Source organism: Cyclopterus lumpus, chromosome 17 (assembly GCF_009769545.1).
Source record: "Cyclopterus lumpus isolate fCycLum1 chromosome 17, fCycLum1.pri, whole genome shotgun sequence".
NCBI lineage: Eukaryota > Metazoa > Chordata > Actinopteri > Perciformes > Cyclopteridae > Cyclopterus > Cyclopterus lumpus.
In genome coordinates, this window is record NC_046982.1 from 19,087,911 (window position 1) to 19,107,561 (window position 19,651).

The 19,651-nt window shown below is 41.4% G+C and overlaps 2 protein-coding genes across 5 annotated transcripts in view; one reads left to right on the forward strand and one right to left on the reverse strand.

Moving 5' to 3' along the window:
* LOC117746585 (WD repeat-containing protein 37) overlaps positions 1-6,049 on the forward strand; it is a 17,291-nt gene extending 11,242 nt beyond the window's left edge. For 2 of the 4 annotated variants that reach the window (XM_034555813.1, XM_034555811.1), the window contains 6 exons: positions 12-88; positions 570-807; positions 985-1,126; positions 1,525-1,659; positions 1,954-2,068; positions 2,802-6,049. In XM_034555813.1, the coding sequence (XP_034411704.1) occupies positions 12-88; positions 570-807; positions 985-1,126; positions 1,525-1,659; positions 1,954-2,068; positions 2,802-2,933 (839 nt within the window). In that variant the 3' untranslated portion in view covers positions 2,934-6,049. The remainder of the gene's footprint in view (positions 1-11; positions 89-569; positions 808-984; positions 1,127-1,524; positions 1,660-1,953; positions 2,069-2,801) is intronic. The other 2 variants (XM_034555812.1, XM_034555815.1) reach the window with 1 other exon arrangement.
* A 2,014-nt stretch (positions 6,050-8,063) lies between these two features.
* Positions 8,064-18,033, reverse strand: LOC117746391 (double-stranded RNA-specific editase B2-like). The gene is made up of 9 exons (XM_034555480.1): positions 18,030-18,033; positions 16,832-17,727; positions 13,643-13,772; positions 12,640-12,808; positions 11,995-12,158; positions 10,915-11,068; positions 10,217-10,398; positions 9,423-9,604; positions 8,064-8,228 (listed from the first exon to the last, which is right to left on the reverse strand). Exons 1-9 carry the CDS (start codon positions 18,031-18,033, stop codon positions 8,064-8,066), a joined length of 2,046 nt encoding a protein of 681 aa, XP_034411371.1.
* Between the last annotated feature and the right edge of the window lie 1,618 nt (positions 18,034-19,651).

Genomic DNA, 19,651 nt, shown 5'->3' on the forward strand with positions numbered 1-19,651 from the left:
TTCCGCCTCAGCCTCTGGAGACCAGACGGCTCACATCTGGAGATACATGGTGCAGCTGCCGACTCCTCAGCCGGTGGCTGATGTCAGCGTAAGCGTCTGTCTGTCTGTCTGTCTGTCTGTCTGTCTGGACCTCCTGTTTGAATCCTTTTATTATCATGTGTGTCTGTCTACTTCGGATAACCTCACATACTGCTGGACCCATGAGACTAATATTTCTTTTTGTTATTTGTGGGTCAAAGGACCTCCTCGTGGTAGCACAGTTTTTGAAAAAAAACATTTTATTGGCTGTTCTTCTACCAACATTTACTTTCTGACTCCGTCGCAGGCCACATTTTGTTCTTGGTCGTCGCTCAAAAACTGACATCCGTAGAAAAGTTTGGTCTCCTTTTGTTGAAACCGGCTCATCTGCAGATTAATTGCGTAGCCGATATGGCACGATCCAAAATGATAAACGCCACTTCTTCTCTTTGGGAGACGGAGACACACGCCTGGAGGAGATCTGCACTTTACTGATCACAGTAACTCAGTAACCCACCCCCCCCCCCCCCCCCCCCCCCCCTGTCATCTAGCAGACGCCCTGCGAAGACGACGTGGAATTCTCGGACAAGGACGAGGCCGACGGCGAGGTCGAGGGTCCAAACGACTGCCCCTCTGTCCGCTTGGCCACCACGACTCTGCGCAGCCATCAGGGCGTGGTGATCGCCGCCGACTGGCTGTTGGGGGGCAAACAGGTGGTGACGGCGTCCTGGGACCGAGCCGCCAACCTGTACGACGTGGAGACGTCGGAGCTGGTCCACTCGCTCACCGGTACGATGCCGGTCTCAATATTGTAAAGTTTAAAAACGGCACAAAATATACCGACCGAGATCTCTAAAATAGTGTACATGTGTGGGCGGAGAATAGAAGATTTTCTCTGTGCTTACATCGTGTGCGTGTGTGTGTGTGTGTGTGCGTGTGCGTGTGTGTGTGTGTGTGTGTTTTCAGGCCATGACCAGGAGCTGACTCACTGCTGCACACACCCAACCCAGCGTCTGGTGGTGACCTCGTCCAGAGACACCACCTTCAGACTGTGGGACTTCAGAGACCCGTCCATCCACTCCGTCAACGTGTTCCAGGGACACACCGAGTCAGTCTCACACACACACACACACACTTTTAGAAAGAAAAACACACAGATTCATTAGAAACATATGCAAAGTTTTAGTACAGTTTGTATTGTTATATAAGTAATAATCTATATTATTTATTAATATACAAACAACATTTTTATAGTCAACTTAAATGTATATGTTGGTTTCATTTGTGCCACAAGGGGGCGATAAGACATTTGTTGTCAGAGCTACACTTCCTGTGTGATACAACACATATTTTGGGTAGATGAGTAATAAATGAGTAATACTTCATCTACAGCAGCGTTCTTTAAACACAACAAAGCATCTTAATGATTCTGCTGTTACAGTCCATGTTGTTGTTGTTGTTGTTTCAATCTAAACAAACCCGCTCTCTCGTCCTCATCCTTCGCAGCACGGTGACGTCCGCCGTGTTCACGGTGGGCGACAACGTGGTGTCGGGCAGCGACGATCGCACCGTCAAAGTGTGGGACCTGAAGAACATGAGGTCGCCCATCGCAACCATCCGCACCGACTCCGCTGTCAACAGGTCTGAGATCTGCAACACGAGCCCCGGAAAAAAAATAGATATTTTCCGACATTTGGGGCGTAACTGTTTTTCAAAACTACTTGCCGAGGTCACGCACTGTAACGCGTGTTATTAATCAATTTGTAAGTTTCTGCATGAGCAAAAGTCTGAATTGCACCGTGGACATTATGGAGAACCGTTACACCCCTACTCGAAAAATAGATTTCCTTCTCTTGTTTCATGTCATTATTATTATTATTATTATTATTATTATGGTCACAAATCACGTTGCTGTCCCGCCGTTGTTGTGTTCAGGATCAGCGTGTCGGTGACCCAGAAGGTCATCGCTCTTCCTCACGACAATCGGCAGGTCCGGCTGTTCGACATGTCCGGGGTGCGGCTGGCTCGACTCCCACGAAGCAACAGACAGGTGAGGAGGAGGAGGAGGAGGAGGAAGGGGGGGCTCCGATTGGCCCCTCACAGCTTCCATACCCACATTCAGTATGACGGGACTTATTGCTCTAAAATAAGAGTTTAATTTTGAAAACTAAATGATTGACTAAAAGGTGACATGTTGGGTGCTGCTGCTTCAGTGAGCACCCAGATCTGTTTTTTTAAATTTTATTTTTCAAAATAATATATAAAGTTTTGGAAGTTAATAATGTGGATTGGCTCAATATATCCACAGATCCATAAATGGTCAGATTACATTAATTTGAGGTTTTGCTCTTTTTGGCTCTACTTGATACAGAAGCACAACTTGTAATGTTAATATTTTAGTTTTATCTATGTTTTCATTTTATAGTTTATTATTATTATTAATTGTGGTTATTTTTGGTGGTAGTACGAAAAACAGTATTTTGTGGTTTGGTTGATGTTTAAATCTGCACTTTAACATGAATCAATGTTGCTGTAGTTATTTTATTAATTTGTGTCAAAGACCTTAAACTTGTTCTACGTCTTAAAGCAACAGATTTCGTGATCCGGTGCCAATGCAATTGAAACGTCCAACCATATGTGTCAAAACCAAAATGCATACAAATACAAAATATTTTGGGTTATTTTTTTTCAACGTTTAATAATCGGTCAAAAAACCTGACCGTATCGGCTCACTAAGCCCGCACGTCCACGGTGTTTAACGGTCGCCGTCTGTCGCGGTTCAGGGTCACCGGCGGATGGTGTGCTGCTCCGCCTGGTGTGAAGACAACGCCACCTGCAACCTGTTCACCTGCGGCTTCGACCGGCAGGCCATCGGCTGGAACATCAACATCCCCGCCCTGCTGCAGGAGAAATGACCTCCGCCTCCCACCGCCGCCGCCGCCGCTGCCTCGCGCTGAAACTCCACCCAAAGTCTGTCCAACGCTCTCATCCTGCAGGCTTCAAAGGTGGCTTTAAAAAAAATAATAGTTTTTTGTTCCCGACACAATGAGTCAACGAAAGAGGAAATTACAGACTTAACAGAGTCTACAGGCGGTCAGTATTTAAAACGTGATGACTGAGGTCTGATATTAAAGATTCACCATTCCAGACCAAACCGGAACAATGCTGTTGAAAGAAGGAAATTAATTATTCCTGTTGGATTTAAAACCACAAAATCTCAATTTACTCCAACCAGAGAGGTGGGGACTTCCTTTTAAAGGAAGCTACATGCGACGCTTTTATTGTGTCATTTGCAGAACTGTATTGAGTCCGCATGGACCAAAAAACACCAAAATATAAAATACTAAATTACTCTTATAAACCTCTCTTGCATGCTTTTTGAGACTCATGTAGCCAATTTATATAAAACAACAAGAAAATTAAACAACCGCTCACACCTTTTGATTATCTGTACACCAACATATAAATATGGCTGCTATAATAATAATAATAATTATAATAATAATAATAATAAATAATGTTGTTGCAATATGGCCTCCAGCCACCAGAGGCAGCATGCAATCAGTGAGCGAGGGATAAATCCCATCTGATTTTTTTTTTTTTCTTTTCTTTTTTTTTTTTTTTTCAAATAAGATTTGGATTAAATGCAGATTGTACTTTCGGGAACCTTCTTCAACAGATTTAAGAAAAAACACCCGATGACGTGATGTCAGAGTTCCGTTCGGTCGCCGTCCAGCGTTCCTGGTCCCAGCGTTATGGTTTCTCTCCGTTGTGGATGATGGGGTTTCCTCCCAGCACTGGCCCTGGTGTGGTCTCTCTTTAGGATTTGTTTGTGTTACAACCTCCTCTCCTGAAACTGGCTGTGACTCGTCCAGCGTTGGCCCCAGTTTTCCTCCACCATGATGTTATTGGCCTCTTTGCTCCCAGTCTGACCGCTTCTGCTTCTGTAAAGCCACGAGCCGGCCGCTGTGTGTCGCCTTCCTGCCCTGTTGGCGGTTTTATTGTTAGAGGCTGATTTTTTTTTTTAAATGTGTAGACGTTGTTCCTGCTAAGTGTTCGGGGAGGAAAGGCGGTGTCGCTGTAATGAAATCTTTAGTCTCTTAAGAGCAACACCTGTTGAAATGGTTCTATGGCAGGGCTGGGTAGCGAGACATAATACCATTACTATAATGCGTTTAATACTATTTATGTATACTGCGTTTAATACTATTTATGGTGTTGTTCCACAAAATGTCAAACTAGTGGCACAATAATTATTGAAATAAAAAGCTGCTGACATATACCGTGTCTATTAACACATATAAGTCTATTAACGCGGAGATATCTCTTGGTACTAAAACCATCATGGGACCAAACTCCCACAGTGTTAAAGTATGAGAAAGTACGACAGAGCGAGTTCTCATTTATCATCTCTAGCAATCAAATTTCGTTCAATCCAAGAAGTGATTAATTTAAAAACTGGCATCAAATCGTAGATATTTATTAACGGATGTTCCTCGGCTGCCCAGCCCCGCTGTCGTACCAACACTTGACATGATTGTAAAAAAAAAATTTTCTAGTTTGTCGCAGAGCCCTTTAGTCTTCTGGTGTTGAAACACTTTTGTGGGGTTTCTGTCAGCGTCATATTTGTTCTGGTACTTTAAAACTAGTGAAATCTCTTGAGGATTGTCGTGACGCGTTTTGCCGTCGGCTGCTTTGCTTTCCCACTGCCACTAAAACAGCCAAAGCTGTGCGCGCGTGTGTGTGTGTGTGTGTGTGTGTGTGTGTGTGTATATGTGTATGTCTGTGTGCGTTCACTTTACAGCTGCCTTTTTTGCAGTGTTTTAACCCAGTGAAATGTGTTTCAGTACAATAAAAAAACTCTTAGATTTATCATATTTGTTGAAGTAAATATTGTGAAAAAACGGCACCATGACATTGAAGATCAAATAAATGGAAACATGTCCAATAACAAACTAAAGTGATGACTTGTCAAAAGGCAAATGTCAACCTGCTCTTACTTTAAAACCATAACATTTGTATCGTGTACATTGTAATATATACAAAGAGCAGGTTTCAGCTGCAGCTGTTTTTTTAATTTTTTTTATTAGCCTTTATAAGTTGTTGACAATGTCTTGCATTTCATTTGTTTTTGTGTAAATTACAGATGTTTTCCGATACCATTTCTTGTTCAGCTTCGTGTCGATACCGAGAACCGATCCGATACCGGTGCGTTGGCAGGATTTATTCAGTGTTAAAAAAAACAACCATTGCCGATGTGACCGCTAACCGGATATCGGATCGGTGGCATACTCGCCGACACATTTTCGATGCTGGTGTCGGAAACAACTTTAGTGTAAATCCATTTTTACTGCTTCATGTTCTTTTTGTAATTTTAGACCAGAATGAAGTCCAACCATTTCGCATCTGGTTAGAAATTAGCCTAATGAAAGTCAGCAGCAGACTAAACTTGCATAAAAACTATATATTTTTTTTTGTATTGTACATTGTTTATTTGTGTGTAGCTGTTATTTATGTTAGTTTCCAGGTTTTTCCTCATTGCAGATTGCAGGAATACCTTTTTGTTCAAGAGTTCATCAACGATCTACTGCATATTTATATTCTCTGCATTCACTCCAATGAGCATATATTAAAAACATGTTTGCGTTTCCCTAAATCCATTCTACAGAAGGAATTGTTTAAGTCGCTTTAACCTACAAAATATTTTGTTTGTGTGACGTTTCACTGCATTTTCTCCGCACGTTCATAATACTGTTAACAATGTTCTCGCTCACGATGAAACGCATCGTCACTGAACTCCATCTCAAACACTCCGTCGTAAAAAGCCTTGTTAAGCTGTGTTTACGGTGTTTTCGTGATCAACGTGGTTCGATGTAGAACGACAGAACGCCACAGGTTGTCAGAAGAAGGAAAAACAAACGCAACCTGTTGGATCGACATGACAGACATTCTGTGGGTTGAAGCTGTGTTATGAGGATCAAGCGTCTGCTTGTGGAATCAAAATAAACCATTTGTGCTGTTTGAACGTTTACTCGTTGAGTTTTTTTTGGGGGGAGATTGCATGTTTTATTTTTTTGGTCTTTGCAAAGAATCCTGGTTTACTGGAATATTAAGCAGCTATAGAGACGGATATTTCCTTCAGGAGCTGGTTGAGGCCTAAATCGGAGCTAAAAGAGAGAATGCATAAATCCTTATGAATGATCACGTTGCTCGTCACATTAAAGATGTGAGTGTTGTGGTCACAACTTGTTCTCACTTTTATTCATTTTGTTGAGGTACTGGACCATTTCTGCACTTAATTTTACACGTGCAGATGTTTTATCATTTCTTTTAAACAGAGACATTGGTTCCCATTATATGCGTCTTATTTTTTTGTGGACATAAGCAAACATCCACTAACGTCAACTTTCAGTGTAACATTGTTTGTCAAGCAGTTGTCATCTCCTAATAAGTTAAACTATTTCATAAATGCATTGTGTAGCCGCGTTTGCTCACTCGCATCGTGATGTTATGCTCAAAATGAGTACCTCTTATTAATGTGGACGATGTGAAGCGCTCATGTAAGTGAAAACATTCACATACGTATGTGATACAAATACAAGAACTAACACAAATAAGATAATTTTATTCCCAGTCATATAAAATAGTCATGAACAATATAGACTGCATCCCTAATATAAAAGTTTATATAGCATTCAACACTAGTGGCTTTCAGCAGAAGTACTTTCTTTTACATTCCTGACATCTGAAAATCTTTCTGTAAATTAACACAAAGACGGCGACTACACTAACATTGAAAACCTTTGTGATATTTGTAATAAATAAAGCAATACATCAATGCTTCAAAGACAAAGGAATCAATCTTAAGGACAAATGATTGAGGAAAAGGATTCAAATTTAATTATAACATTTCTATCTTCAGTAAAATCTGGACTCCACATCTTGTAACGCACACAAACTGCCACTAGGTGGTGTCGTGCCTCCACTCCTGAGTCTCATACGCACTCTACAACACTGTTCAGTGTCATGAGAGGTTACTAAAAACTAACTTGAACAGGTGAGACATACAGTTGCATCAAATATACATTACTGAAACAACAGAACACACTTTTTCTAAAACAAAACACAAACATAAGTATAACTTAAATAAAAATGTTACTTTCAGTTCAGTAGTAAAGGAAACCAGAAGCTCTTGTGACTACTTATTTCATCATGTTATATTAATCACATTATGGGGGAGATAAATATGGTCACACAGTTGCATTGTGGAAACTTACATGCACAAAAAGCTGGTCCTCTCAAGGTAATTAGAGTTGATTGGTTATTAATGTAGTGATTATGGTTCAGGTAAAGAAGAGTCACCAAGGCATTAATACAAGTCAATGTAATGTCCTCCTAAGTGACAAAAACAAGTGTGTGTGTGTGTGTGTGTCATTCTGTATTGAGGTGTTTGTGGGGACCACAGGTTTTAGACCCATAAGGGAGGACACTGTTGGAAAGTGAGGCCATTTTGTCCTGTCATCACTTCTACAAAGGTCAGTGGCGGCGCCTTACAAGTTTAACATATTGTATATAATATCCTTTATTATTGCAAAACCCACATTTACACATTCAGCTTAAACTGTGCTATTTCTTTGCAAGTTAAGTGGCTTGTTTTACTCAAACACTGTACATTTCTTTGTTAAACTTCCATGAAATGTCCTAAATGTTAGTTTCAGCATCATGGTTAAGATTTAAGGTGGCCAGAAAAGCTGGCATTATCTTCTAGAGCTGAAGTTAGCAGCTTTGAGGCAATTTAAGCTAACATTGCACACTAACAAATTTACTCAAGCTTTTTCTTAAATTTGACTTTCTTTTCTGAATATTTTGAGCTTATTTGCATAATGAAGACATTTACTTGTCTCTCAAATCAGCTTATAATTTCTCACATAAGATAAATGAAGGGTAAAATAACCAACTTTCTTCTCAATCTAGCGTCACATTATTTGTACCTTGTACACGCACTCGCAAACAAAAACAAACATGAACTTCACTTAAACAGTTTTTCACACACTGACGTTGAAGTGACCCAATTCTGGCAGTTTTCTGAGCCAAGTTCCCAGCCCTCCGCCCTGCAGTGCGCTGGTGAACTGCAGCATCGCCCGTTGGTAGCGTCCAGCAGCCATCTTGGAACCTGAATATGTCCCTTGTGTTGCTCCTGCGCCGTTCAACTGAGAAAGTAAGACAAAAACACGATTCACTGTCATCACAAAGTAAACAAAATACAAAAATAAAAGTGAGTTATTTTTCAGAGTTACGATTGCAACCTCTGTTTCTTACAATTGGAAATGTTAACCAATGACAGTCCAGCGAGTGGCACACTTGGCCATGGCTAAAAATAGCATTGCTCAATCATGTGTCGTACTCTTCAGCCTCCTCAAAATGACACCCGTCCCATGAAAATGGATATTTTACACGGTAGACATTTTGACTTGTCAATGCGGGAAAAGCAAAGGTGCAACTAATTACATTCGGTGTCCCTGTTAATTCTGATTCGGCTGCAGTGACCTGGAGCTGACGCATCTAAATGGTCAATAATAATTGGTCACACCTGAGTTTGACAAATTGTAGTATCAGCAAGGAGAAAGGTCTATTAAGCCTCTTTGCTGACACTTTAAGTCCACCTCATCACCTGTATTTAAATTGTTTTATCACTTTATTTCATTATGACTGTGTTTTGTTTTATTGCTTCTTGTTACTTCACTTGGATGTCTAGAAGGCTGTTTTCACATGAACCTGTGTTCACTTTAAATCCAAGTTTAAGACAAATAATATGTATGAGATGATTTAGTGACATTACAACTAGTTTTTAACTCATTGTTTCTCAGCTCCTCATTCAGTTCTTGAAGCCAGTTACTTTTGTAAATAATTACGACTCTTGTCTGCCGTCACATTTTTAAATCGAGGCCGTTTGGTTCAACAGCAACGCTCTCTGCATACATATTTTAATGTTGCAGTGGAATTAAAATCCTGCTTTTAAAAATGTCATTATGTAGCGGTTTTGGTCTGAGGCACAGCTCGAGGAAGGTTTGGTCTTCTGTGTGATGATTAAGTAATTTCTTCATCTTTTATTGGTGTGTTTTATCTTTTTTATAAGTGATTAATATTGTGAATTATTCAGCCTCAATGCTGATTCTTAAATAATCAACTTAAAGATTTTTTTTTTTTAAGTATAAAATTAATTATTAAACTTTCAAATTTGAACACGTAAACGAGTGTTGTCAGCATTTATTAAGAAGCATTTGCTTTAGTGAATGTAAAAAATAACACCAAGCATCAACAAACTGTTCATTGACAAGATCCCATAACCAACCAACTTTCTTCTAAAAGCGTGTCATGACGAGGTTTCTGAGTCTCTGACCCACCTGCTGTTGCAGCGTTTGCCATCGGGCGAACATGGAGCGCCTGCAGAGTCGCGATGGCGTCCCCGAGTCCTTCCTCCTCCCCGTGGAGGTGCTGATCTCCTCCAGGCCTCCGTCACCCCGGCTCCAGTTCCCGCTGACGTTCGGCGCCTTGCCCGCCGGCCGAACCTCGCTGCTGCTCAGACCTGAGAAAAATGTCCATGAAATTTGAGAATGAATTCTAATTACTTTGGGGATCTGTTTTGGTTTTTGACCAAACATAACTAATGGCATTCCCAACCTCAGCTGTACTTTGTATTGGTGGCAATGTTAGCATGCTAACATGATAAACTTACATTTTTTATTTTATAAAACATTTTTATTTATCTTAAAGAAAAAGAAACATAGACATGTATTTAAAGTACCGAAACATCATGGTCTTATGTATTATCTATATTATTACAGATGCGTTAACATATACACAAAGTGTTAGTGTTGAAGCTGTATGTGCTGTTTGGTAGTATTACAATATAATGTACAACAAATAATCATATTTGTCTCACATCTAAATATCGTCAGATTAATATTGTGGATTAAAAAGAACAATATCTTTTGAAACGCAACAAAGTCAACATTTAAAGTTGCATAAAATGTAAAACTATGATTTAATACATTTAATCATACTTATTTACTTGATACAACTTGATATTTTCAGTGTTTTCTGTTGTTGTAAATGTTCTTTATTGTGGTTTGAGTTTCTTCACTGTTTATTGTTCTTTATATCGAATATGTCCGGTGTGTAAATTATTTTGACCTACAGCCGAGCAGCAGCTGCTGCCGTCTGTAAGGGAAGGGCAGGCGCTTGACGGGCGCGAGGCGGCGTTCCAAGGCCCGGCCCAGGTGACCCGTGTGGCTGAGCGTCCCCACAGTCAGGCTGTGCAGGTAAACCGGCTCCACCAGGTGAGACAGGAGAGCCCCCTGGAGGCCCACAACGCTCCACCTGTCGAGACAAACAATACAAAATACTTAGTAGCACTTAAATGGCACTTCGTTATAGCACTTTGTTATTTGGCTTTCTTGAAGAAATTGCACTTTTTTGATTATTGTTATCTCTCATGGTTGAATGCACTTATTGTAAGTCGTTTTAGAAACATTCACACTTATTAAACAATAATTCCAGTTTATTCCAACTTCGTCTTGTATATTATATCATTATTTATTTCTTGGAATTGTGCCTTTGAGTACCTTTTTAAAGCGCCATGCAAAATAAATATATTATCATTGTTATTATAATAATATTGTGGTTAATTGCAAATTAATCTCTGAGGTCTGGTAACACTGTGACGTAGCTAAAGAAATCAAGAAATACAAACAGTTAGATTGTTAACAAACAACTAGTTCATCCAGATTAACTGTTAGCTTGTAAACCACTTTATTTGAGGTTAAACTTTAAGTTATCTTGGCTACAATGTTAGTAATATCAGAACACACCTTCCAGGGCAGATTATAAACTCACTTTGCCATCTTGTCAGTGCAGGACATGGTGACGAGAGCTTTGCCCGCCGACACACCGCCCCGGTTCTGATTGGCTCTTCGCGCTGTGATGGGCAGCGTCCCCTCTCCTCCGTCCACCTTCACCCTGAGGTGACCGTGGAACTTCCTGCTGGGATCTGACACGAGAAGAAACAGAAGAAAGAAGGTGACTAATACTGATTTTTCTAGGGATAGCAACGTTCGTCTGTCGGTCGGTCTGACACTTTGTTCCATACTGAAATATGTCAATAATTAACGGATAGATTATCACGAAATTCATGGCATCAGACTTTTGCACCCCAGCACAACCATAACTTTCACTTTTGCTGTTGTTGAGTGAAATACCACAACACGTATTTGGAATTGAATACACTACAGTCTTTTATGGCCTTCCCACGATTAATTGTAATACATTTGGTGACCATCCGCCTCTTCGTCGTAGTGCCACCAGCAGGTCAAAATGTCATTGCGTCCGATACTTTTATTCATGCCACAAAATACCTGCATAGTCTCACAGAGCTGTTAGCATTACTGTAAAACATTTTTGTTTTATGTAGTCCCTTTTCCTCTCATCAATAACCCTGCCCACATGAACTTAAAACCAAAATACCTTTACAAAGATTCGGACGGAAATAAAAGTGCCTACTTATGTTCCCGATTCCTACATTACCCAGAATGCCCAGCATTTTTCCACAGACTGGTGAACTTGTTGTGTTCTTCTTATTCACCACCATATTGTGTTGCTGCATTGTATTCCAGTCTATTTCCTATGAGTCCTTTGCAAAATGGCAGCTTTGGACAAAAGCTCTCACTCCCATATGTTTTACTCTTTTGATTCCCATGCAGCTGCTGAAAATATCTTGACGTAGATGACATTTTATTCAGTCATTCAACTAAGACTAAGCTGCTTAATGAAGCTAGAAGTATCTGGCATTTATTTATTAATTAATGTATTGACGGCAAAAGTACACACTGTTAATAATACAAAAACGCGAAGCTGGTTTAGAACGGCTTGAGTCAGTATCATCTCATCGTCACCATCGTCTAAACGTGTTGGTCTCACATGCAGCTGTGGTCTCGTAGGGGCAGTTGAGTCGAGCGTCTCCACATGGCGACGAGCTGACGTACATGTGGAAGAGGACGGCGTCCCGCAGCCGGAAGCCGCCGCCGCCGCCAGCGCCTTTATTTGGTGCAAAGATGGATTGTTCCTCACAGTGTGTTGGCTCACTTCAGAGGGGAAAGACAACCGAGAAGTGCAACATGAGACAGAGAAGAAAGAAACAAGACCAACTTTGACAAAAGACTGACTTCAATGTAGATGAAACTCTTTCGATCCCTGTTGTGAAACTGCATCTTTTCAATTGTTAATTAGTTATGAGGTACAATCTTGTACCTCATCACGCATGAATGCAAACGCTTGGCATGTCTTAATGTTGTTAAATCTTGCCTATTAGTTGTGCTGCCTTGATGTTGTCGTGTTGTGACTGATGTTGTTATTGTATCTTCAATATGTACTGTCTTGTAATTGTGTTTTTATACTAACAAAGATGTTGTTCTCTTGTTTCCTGCACAGGGACTACATATGTAAATGAGCTCATAGCTAACTCTGGTCCAGCTAAGAAGCTGTGCACTGTCCCTGTCAAATAAAGTAAGCTTTTACCCGACACAGCATCACCCACTTTAAACCAGTAAGAAAAGTAAAAGGTACCAGAGCAGCAGCTCCAGCTGGGCATACAGGAATCGAACTAGCGCCCTCCGGCTGAGGACTTCGGCATGGCAGTCGCTAAGCGTACCGCCACGGTCGCCAGCGTTGTCCGAGTCCAGACACTTGGTCCCCGTGGCCAGTGACACAACCTGCGCTGACCTGAGGTCAAAACCTGGATAAGGAAAACGAAAAGGATGTGGGTTAAAAATCTGCTCCGATTTCTGGAGACTTGTTGAGCAAAATGATTTGACTCTCTGATGCGACGAGACGATCAGCATGATTCAATCGAGACGCCTCATTTGACTCCCAGAACACGACAGTTCGCCCCCCCAGAGCCTCGACGTCCCGTCACAACCGGAGCGCCAACAGCCCGAGAAGAGCCAATGAAAAGTGTCTGAACAATCACTCCAACGCCTCGTCAAAGATTCACGGGACGGTGAAGAGGATGACCTCTCTGGATCCACAGGGTAATTTGAGGCAACTCTTTTATTTGAATTGCGGCGGTGTTTGGAAAGAAGATCTGTTGCTGCTGCATTTGTGTATACAGTTTTGTAAGATCTTTGAATTTTGAATTTGAGCTGAAAAAGTCAGAAGATTGGATACCTTTTGAACAGTCAGATTATAGATCACAGAGTTAGTTGTTCAATCTTGCCATGACATATTCTGACTACAGAACTGGAACACATTCAAAGACCTGAAAAGAAGAAGAGGAAGATAGTGTGACGGCTAAATTGACGATTAAGCAAAGTGAGTTTCAGGCAAATATGTTTTTCAGCATAACGCAAGCTCGCCAGTGTGCCGTTTCATGCCATCTTCTGATTGGTTGGTTAGTGAAAGTGGGCGGTAACACCGGTCACATAGTATGATAGAAACATATTTGTGTCTGTTTTTAATGCACATTTTCAATAACTGTGTCTGGTTTCCACCAACTCCTGAAGAAAATCCTGTGTCTCTTGTAGCTGTCTCTCTCTCTCTCTCTTTTGACCGTCATGTCTCCACCGCTCACCTCTGGTCATTACGACTGCTGCCAGGACTTTGTGATGGCCGTACGAGGAGGTAGAGGAGGTAGAGGAGCAGCCGTCTGTCAGCTCGGAGTATTTCTCTCCAACCAGGTGGAAGATCGACTCTGCGAAGAACTGCAGAAGAGGAAATGTTGTTCACAGTGTTTCAAGGGTGGAGGGTGCACATCGTGTCCTTTTTCTTTGTAGTTCTATTCCCTCTTCTGAATTCTTAGTGAGCTTAATACAAGATGTATTTATTATTATTATTCCGACTGGGTTGGGTTGACCTAAAAGTCACACTGAATCTAAAAACATGTGTGTCCCGTCTGTGTGTAAACATTGGATTGAGTAATGACTCCAAGATGTGTAGCCTAGTCTGCCTATAAACTAAACATTATCCCAATGGGAATATGGACTAAACCCAACGTTTGTTTTGTTGCATAAACATAACATTTATAGAATTTAAACTCTTCATGCCATTAACTATTCTTAATATTGCACCTTAAACGTCTCAACCGATCTTGTAAGAGCAGGCGTTTGATTTTATTTCATTTCTTTGGGAGTGTTTTTCTGGATGACGGTGGCACAAGGTTGTGTGTAATGAGTGTGTTAAACAATTATCTGTCGGATTATTATGCTCTTCACACCGCCTTCCCGCTCCACCTCCATCTCCTCGGTCTGCTGCCGCTCCTCCTTCTTCCCTAATGTGCTGTAATAACGTTCATTAATGCGTCACGCCGCCCAACAGGCAGTTCATATTGAAGTGGTTTTGGTGTGTCAGCTGAAATGACTGGCGAAATCACCTTTTTGTTCATATTGAGGGCATCAAAATGTTTATTTTCTCCACCCAAAATGTTGCCTCTTGCAGTTTCCTGTGTCTCATCGAATCCCTCCAGGGTTTAATAAAGTATCCACACCTCGGTCTCCGTATATTACTTTGCATATTGGGATAGCGGCGTGGTTCTATATTAGCCATGCTCAGCGGCCCTCTTCGGCTCCATGCAGCCGATTCCGGGAGACAGATCTTCTTGTATTCATAAAGCACGACAGCAAAAGACATCGGGGGCAATTCTCCGAGGCTCAGAGACGTAATGAAGTTGTTTGGATGTTACAGACGATGCATACAGGCGACCATCCAGCTCTCAGGCCTCAGGACATGATGGCCGTGCTGATGTGCGGGGCACACTTCATTTGGTAGCACATGGCGCACTTCAGACCCATTTATCCAGACCATTTAGAGGACTGGCTCAAGAACCCAAGAAAAAAAGGGTGAATTCAGTGTCACCACTGATATTTCCAAGTGAGGGAACTCTGTCTTTTACAAATGAAGGGCATTTACTGATGTGCCAAGTCTGTGTCCTCTCTCTATACTTAATGCTGACCAGACATTTGTCTTCAAATACTCCTGCAGAACTGTTTTATTGTCATGTCTATTTTATCAGTTTGAATGGTAGAAATACGTTGAGATATCAACGTCTAAACAGCATTGGTTTTATGGAATATAACATCAGCAGGCTAAAAGCTGTTGGTGGGTGATTTTAAAATATTCACCCAGTGAAACACACATTGAGTATCTGATTGAGGTAAAGAAACATTTCTGACCTACCTTCGAAAGGACTCTTTAATGTGTCATATTTCAACCCAGTATCATGGCACGTTGAGAAATAGTCACCAAATACAATCTATTGGTTTCTTGTATATGGACACGAATTGTCTGCTCAGGACGAAAACAATGGCCATGAAAAGTAAATTAGGATCATTTTTTGTGGTGGACAGATACATTAAATTGATCAAATTCCCTATTTAACAGTCAGAGCACGAGACATTTTATTGAATATCGAAAAAAAGACCACTTGGCGGCAGGGGAGTTTGATGGTTCCAACAAACCCAGGACTTTAGACCACAAGCCGTTGATAGACACTGCTTTCTGGGTTTGTGGTTGTGGTTTTGTTGTCTAAACTTAACGTTTATTTAGTTGCCTTAACCTGACATTGTTTTTGTTGCCTAAACCTGACGTTTGTTTTGTTGTCGAAACCTAACTTTAGTTTTTTAACGTAACGTTGTAAAAAAAAAACTGTCATTACAAGCAACACAAAAAATAGGGACAAGGCGATCCCTATACATGAAACCAATAGATTGCATTTCGGGACCATTTCACAAACTGCCGTGTTGCATTTTAGGAAGATAATGAGCTTGGGTAGTAACACAGGAGCCTTGGAGCTAAATACAATCCCAGCCACAACATCTTTCCACTCACTAGCTACACCACATATCCTGTTAAAAACCACACTGTTACGGAGGCTATTCTATTATACAAGAAGCCGGGAACATGGATGTCATGGATTTTCTTACTGTGAAGCCCAGAAAAATCTTCTCCCCTGTTATACTTTATTTATTAGGGTCAGAGCGACTGACGCCCCTCACCCAGAATGTCCGATTGACTTGAATTTTTTTTCTCACGTCAATCTCCACCTGCCCTACAAAAAAGCCTCTTAGACCTCTAAGCTTCGCCTACTTACATTTTCCGGTGGGTTTTCACTGAAAAACCTTGACGTGGTGTGGACCCCAATGCACACCCACTTTGTGCGGTTCGTTATGTTATAGAAAGTTGCTGTAACTCAAATGCACATCACCCAATCCTGCCAAAAATAATCATTCATGAGGCTGGTCCAGGCTTGAGCACATTAACATGAAGAAACGTTTGAATTGGTCATAGCATCACCTACTGGGAAAAGGAAATGAAACGTTTTATACGATAAAGTATTAAACATAGTCTAGTAAAGAAATGATTTAGACAACTGAGGCTATAGCTCAATGGGTTAGGCCTTCGCTTTGTAACCATAAGGCCCCAGGTTTTAATTTACACGACATTTACAGGAGGTGGTCTACACTTTACGTAGAGACACATGATGCATGTATATGTTCCCATTTTCATAGCGCCACCTACTGCCAATGGAAAATGACACATTTTATATTATGATGTACTCCTAGTTTAGTGGCTTGGGATGCTCAAAAAATCATGCAACTATCAGCGTTACGAGACAAACGGTAAAACGTCCGACCGGCAGGCCTGCGTTCTCAAAAGGTTTGGCTATATATATATATAAACATAGCTGTCGAATGCAACTTTCAATCAAAAATACATATTAAAATGTAAATACTGTGTGGTGGCAAAAGAAGACCGAGTTACTCACCTGAGGTAGCTGATGTTGGAGACTCGTGACTTTCCTCTCTGGTCCCAGACTCACGTTATAAATAGATTGCAGGGCGGCCGTGGCAGCCTGGGCCTTGGCCGAACTTTTACTGTGACCACACCCTTCATACACCCTCCCCTCCAACCGGACCACCATGATGAAACTCCTCATTGTCCTGCCGTGAACCCTCTCCGTCAGGCACATGTACCTGAGACCCGGTCGCAGCTCATTGAGCAGCGCCACCGGGCTGAGTTGCTCTAAAAGTCTTTTTGGATGACTCGAGGAGAAGTCCAGTGTGAGTCGTACAAGTCGTCTGTGGTTGTAAACGCTGGAAAACAACTCTTTTTTCGCTGTGTTGCAGTGCAGAAGATCACAGCTTTCACGCAGCTCAAATTCTCTGAGGAAAGAGTCGGGGATGTCCGCAGTAAAATCGACAGTGCTGGTGAGGCTCCCCATCGCGGCGTGAGCCTGGGAGGCATTCGGGAACTGGATAAACGACCGGAGGGCCAGTTCTGCAGCCCTCATCTTGGCCTGCTTCTTCGTTGGTCCTCGGCCCTCGAAGTGGAAGCCGTTTACCTCGACGCCTACGGAGAACACCGGAGCATGCAGTGGGCCGGTTTTTGACAGGATCTCGTACCGCAGACCGGGCCGTAACTCGTTCAGCTGCACCAGCGCGTTCTTCCGAGCGATAGCCCAGGCTGCTCTTTTACAGGTCGAGTAGCTTTGGTGGAGCAGCCGGTCTTTTCCATCCACCAGCGGCTGCTTCCTCTTCAGAGCTCTCGGTCCGTGTTTGGGGAAAGTCGTGCAAAACGCTGATGGATGATACTTTCGTAGCAGGTCACAATCCACCTGGATTTTATCATCCCGGTTCTCTTTCACCTCCAAACTGCTTGTACCTGTCGGCAGATCGAAATCAAGACGGAAAAACTAAGTTTTCTCTGAGAATCACAATGCATTTTGTGTCAGTGGGCCTAAATGTACGTAACACGACGAAGAGTCTACGTTATTTGATGCTCTGCGTGTGAGAACGGGTTGACCCTGGTTACTTGAATGCATGTAAACACACAAACTGAAACTTAGCGCTAGAGGAAAAATCAGCAGATCAGCAAAGTTATTGGGAATCATCTTGTGGAAACCATGAATGTTTGTACAAAACGAATGAAGCCACCAGACCTTCTGCTCACCTTTTCCCACTTACCCATTAGCCATATACTACATCTACCAGCCCAGTTCCTTTTTTTCCATAGTGCTCGTATGGCGTGATAACGGATCTTGGTGATCTCGAAGAACTTTCTCCCCATAAAACGCTAATCTAACTAATATCACTCCATCAATGGGATCTCTGAGGAAGGGAGCTGCAAGCTTATCCATCTAACTTAAGTTAGCCTGCGCTGGAGCTAGTTAAAGTTTTTGGATGTGTTGCTATGGTGATTTTGCAAAACTTGCTTCGTGGAACCGAAAAGCCTGAACATTAACTCAGTTAGCCAGGTACGATGAATGGGGCCCAGGAGACCAGTGTTTGACACTGTGTTGTGGTTCTGTTGCCTAAACTGAACATAGTACATCATGATGTTTTTCCAAAACCTAACTAAGTGGTTTTGAAACCCAAACCTAATATATTGATTACCATCTTTGAGTGAGTTACAAACTTGAGATTTGCAGATAGAAAGATGAAATGTAGTGTCCAAAAATAATTAACAACATTTCAACACAATACAGGGTGTGTGTTGGCTACTTGGCCCCTGTGATGTCATGGTACATGTTAGCTGTACAAGAAAGAAAAATATTTACTTGAATTGTCTGCATCCTCAGCTGATGATGCTCCAGTATCCCAGTGTCTTATGGGACTGATGAGAGTTGATAACACGTTGCCTCGTTCTGAAAAACAGCACCATAAACATATGAAAGTGCATTTTCTCCATGATATGACGCAGTTTACTGATGTATAAAAAACAACTCATCTCGGACATTTTTGTATTTCGTGAAATTATCCCAGTCACAGAATATACACCACATACAGACATAAACAAAGAGAAATATGGCCTGCAATGGGAACAATTATATATGATTTCTACTCTATTTAATGAGCCATTCGAAGACTCTTTGTAATTTTAAAGTACTGGTATACAATTGGTTCCAGACACATTCTGTAGCATTTTGGGATACATTATTCATTTTATTTGACCTTTAAACTCAAAGGAACATTTTTAATTCAATAATACAAAATATTACAACTAACATAAAGCTGTAAAATGTATGAATCAAATTCTGATGAATATCACTGAAACTGTAAAACGGCGAAATTGATTGAGAAAAAAACCCCATTATTAAATAAGTTTTACTTCTCAATTATCCCCGCTGACTGGTGATACTGGAGGGCACTGCGATGCAAACTTAAAGTCATTACAATAATGAAGAGTGCACACTAAACTACTCTGCATTAACCTTGCACCTTGCAGTTATATTAGACGTGTGTGTCATTAAGTGGTGGGTTGATATGAGCAAGAGCTGTGAGACGGGAAGTGAATGTAATGATGTGAGTCTGGAGCTTCTGAAGGCAGTGGCAGGTTGGAGGTGTTTTTAATGAACATCACAGCTAATGGGGCCATTTATTTTGGGGTAGAAAAAGATATTAACCATGTTTTTCTTTGCGTTACACCGGCTGAGCCCTTTACACTTTCCCACACTCTTTTTTTCACTTTCCTCTTTCCCCCTTACTCGTAAACACGTTCTCTCATTCGAGGAGACACTTGATTTAAGTAGAGGGTTTTCAACATGACAAATAGTCTACCTGTAATCTTTTCAACAAGCAAATCTGCA

Excerpts from the sequence above, each read along its gene's own strand:
- LOC117746391 (XM_034555480.1), bottom strand. Across the intron at positions 13,773-16,831 it reads TCCAACATCAGCTACCTCAG|TTCTTCGCAGAGTCGATCTT; the intron begins GTGAGTAACTCG and ends CCTCTTCTGCAG. Across the intron at positions 8,229-9,422 it reads GGCAAACGCTGCAACAGCAG|TTGAACGGCGCAGGAGCAAC; the intron begins GTGGGTCAGAGA and ends TTACTTTCTCAG.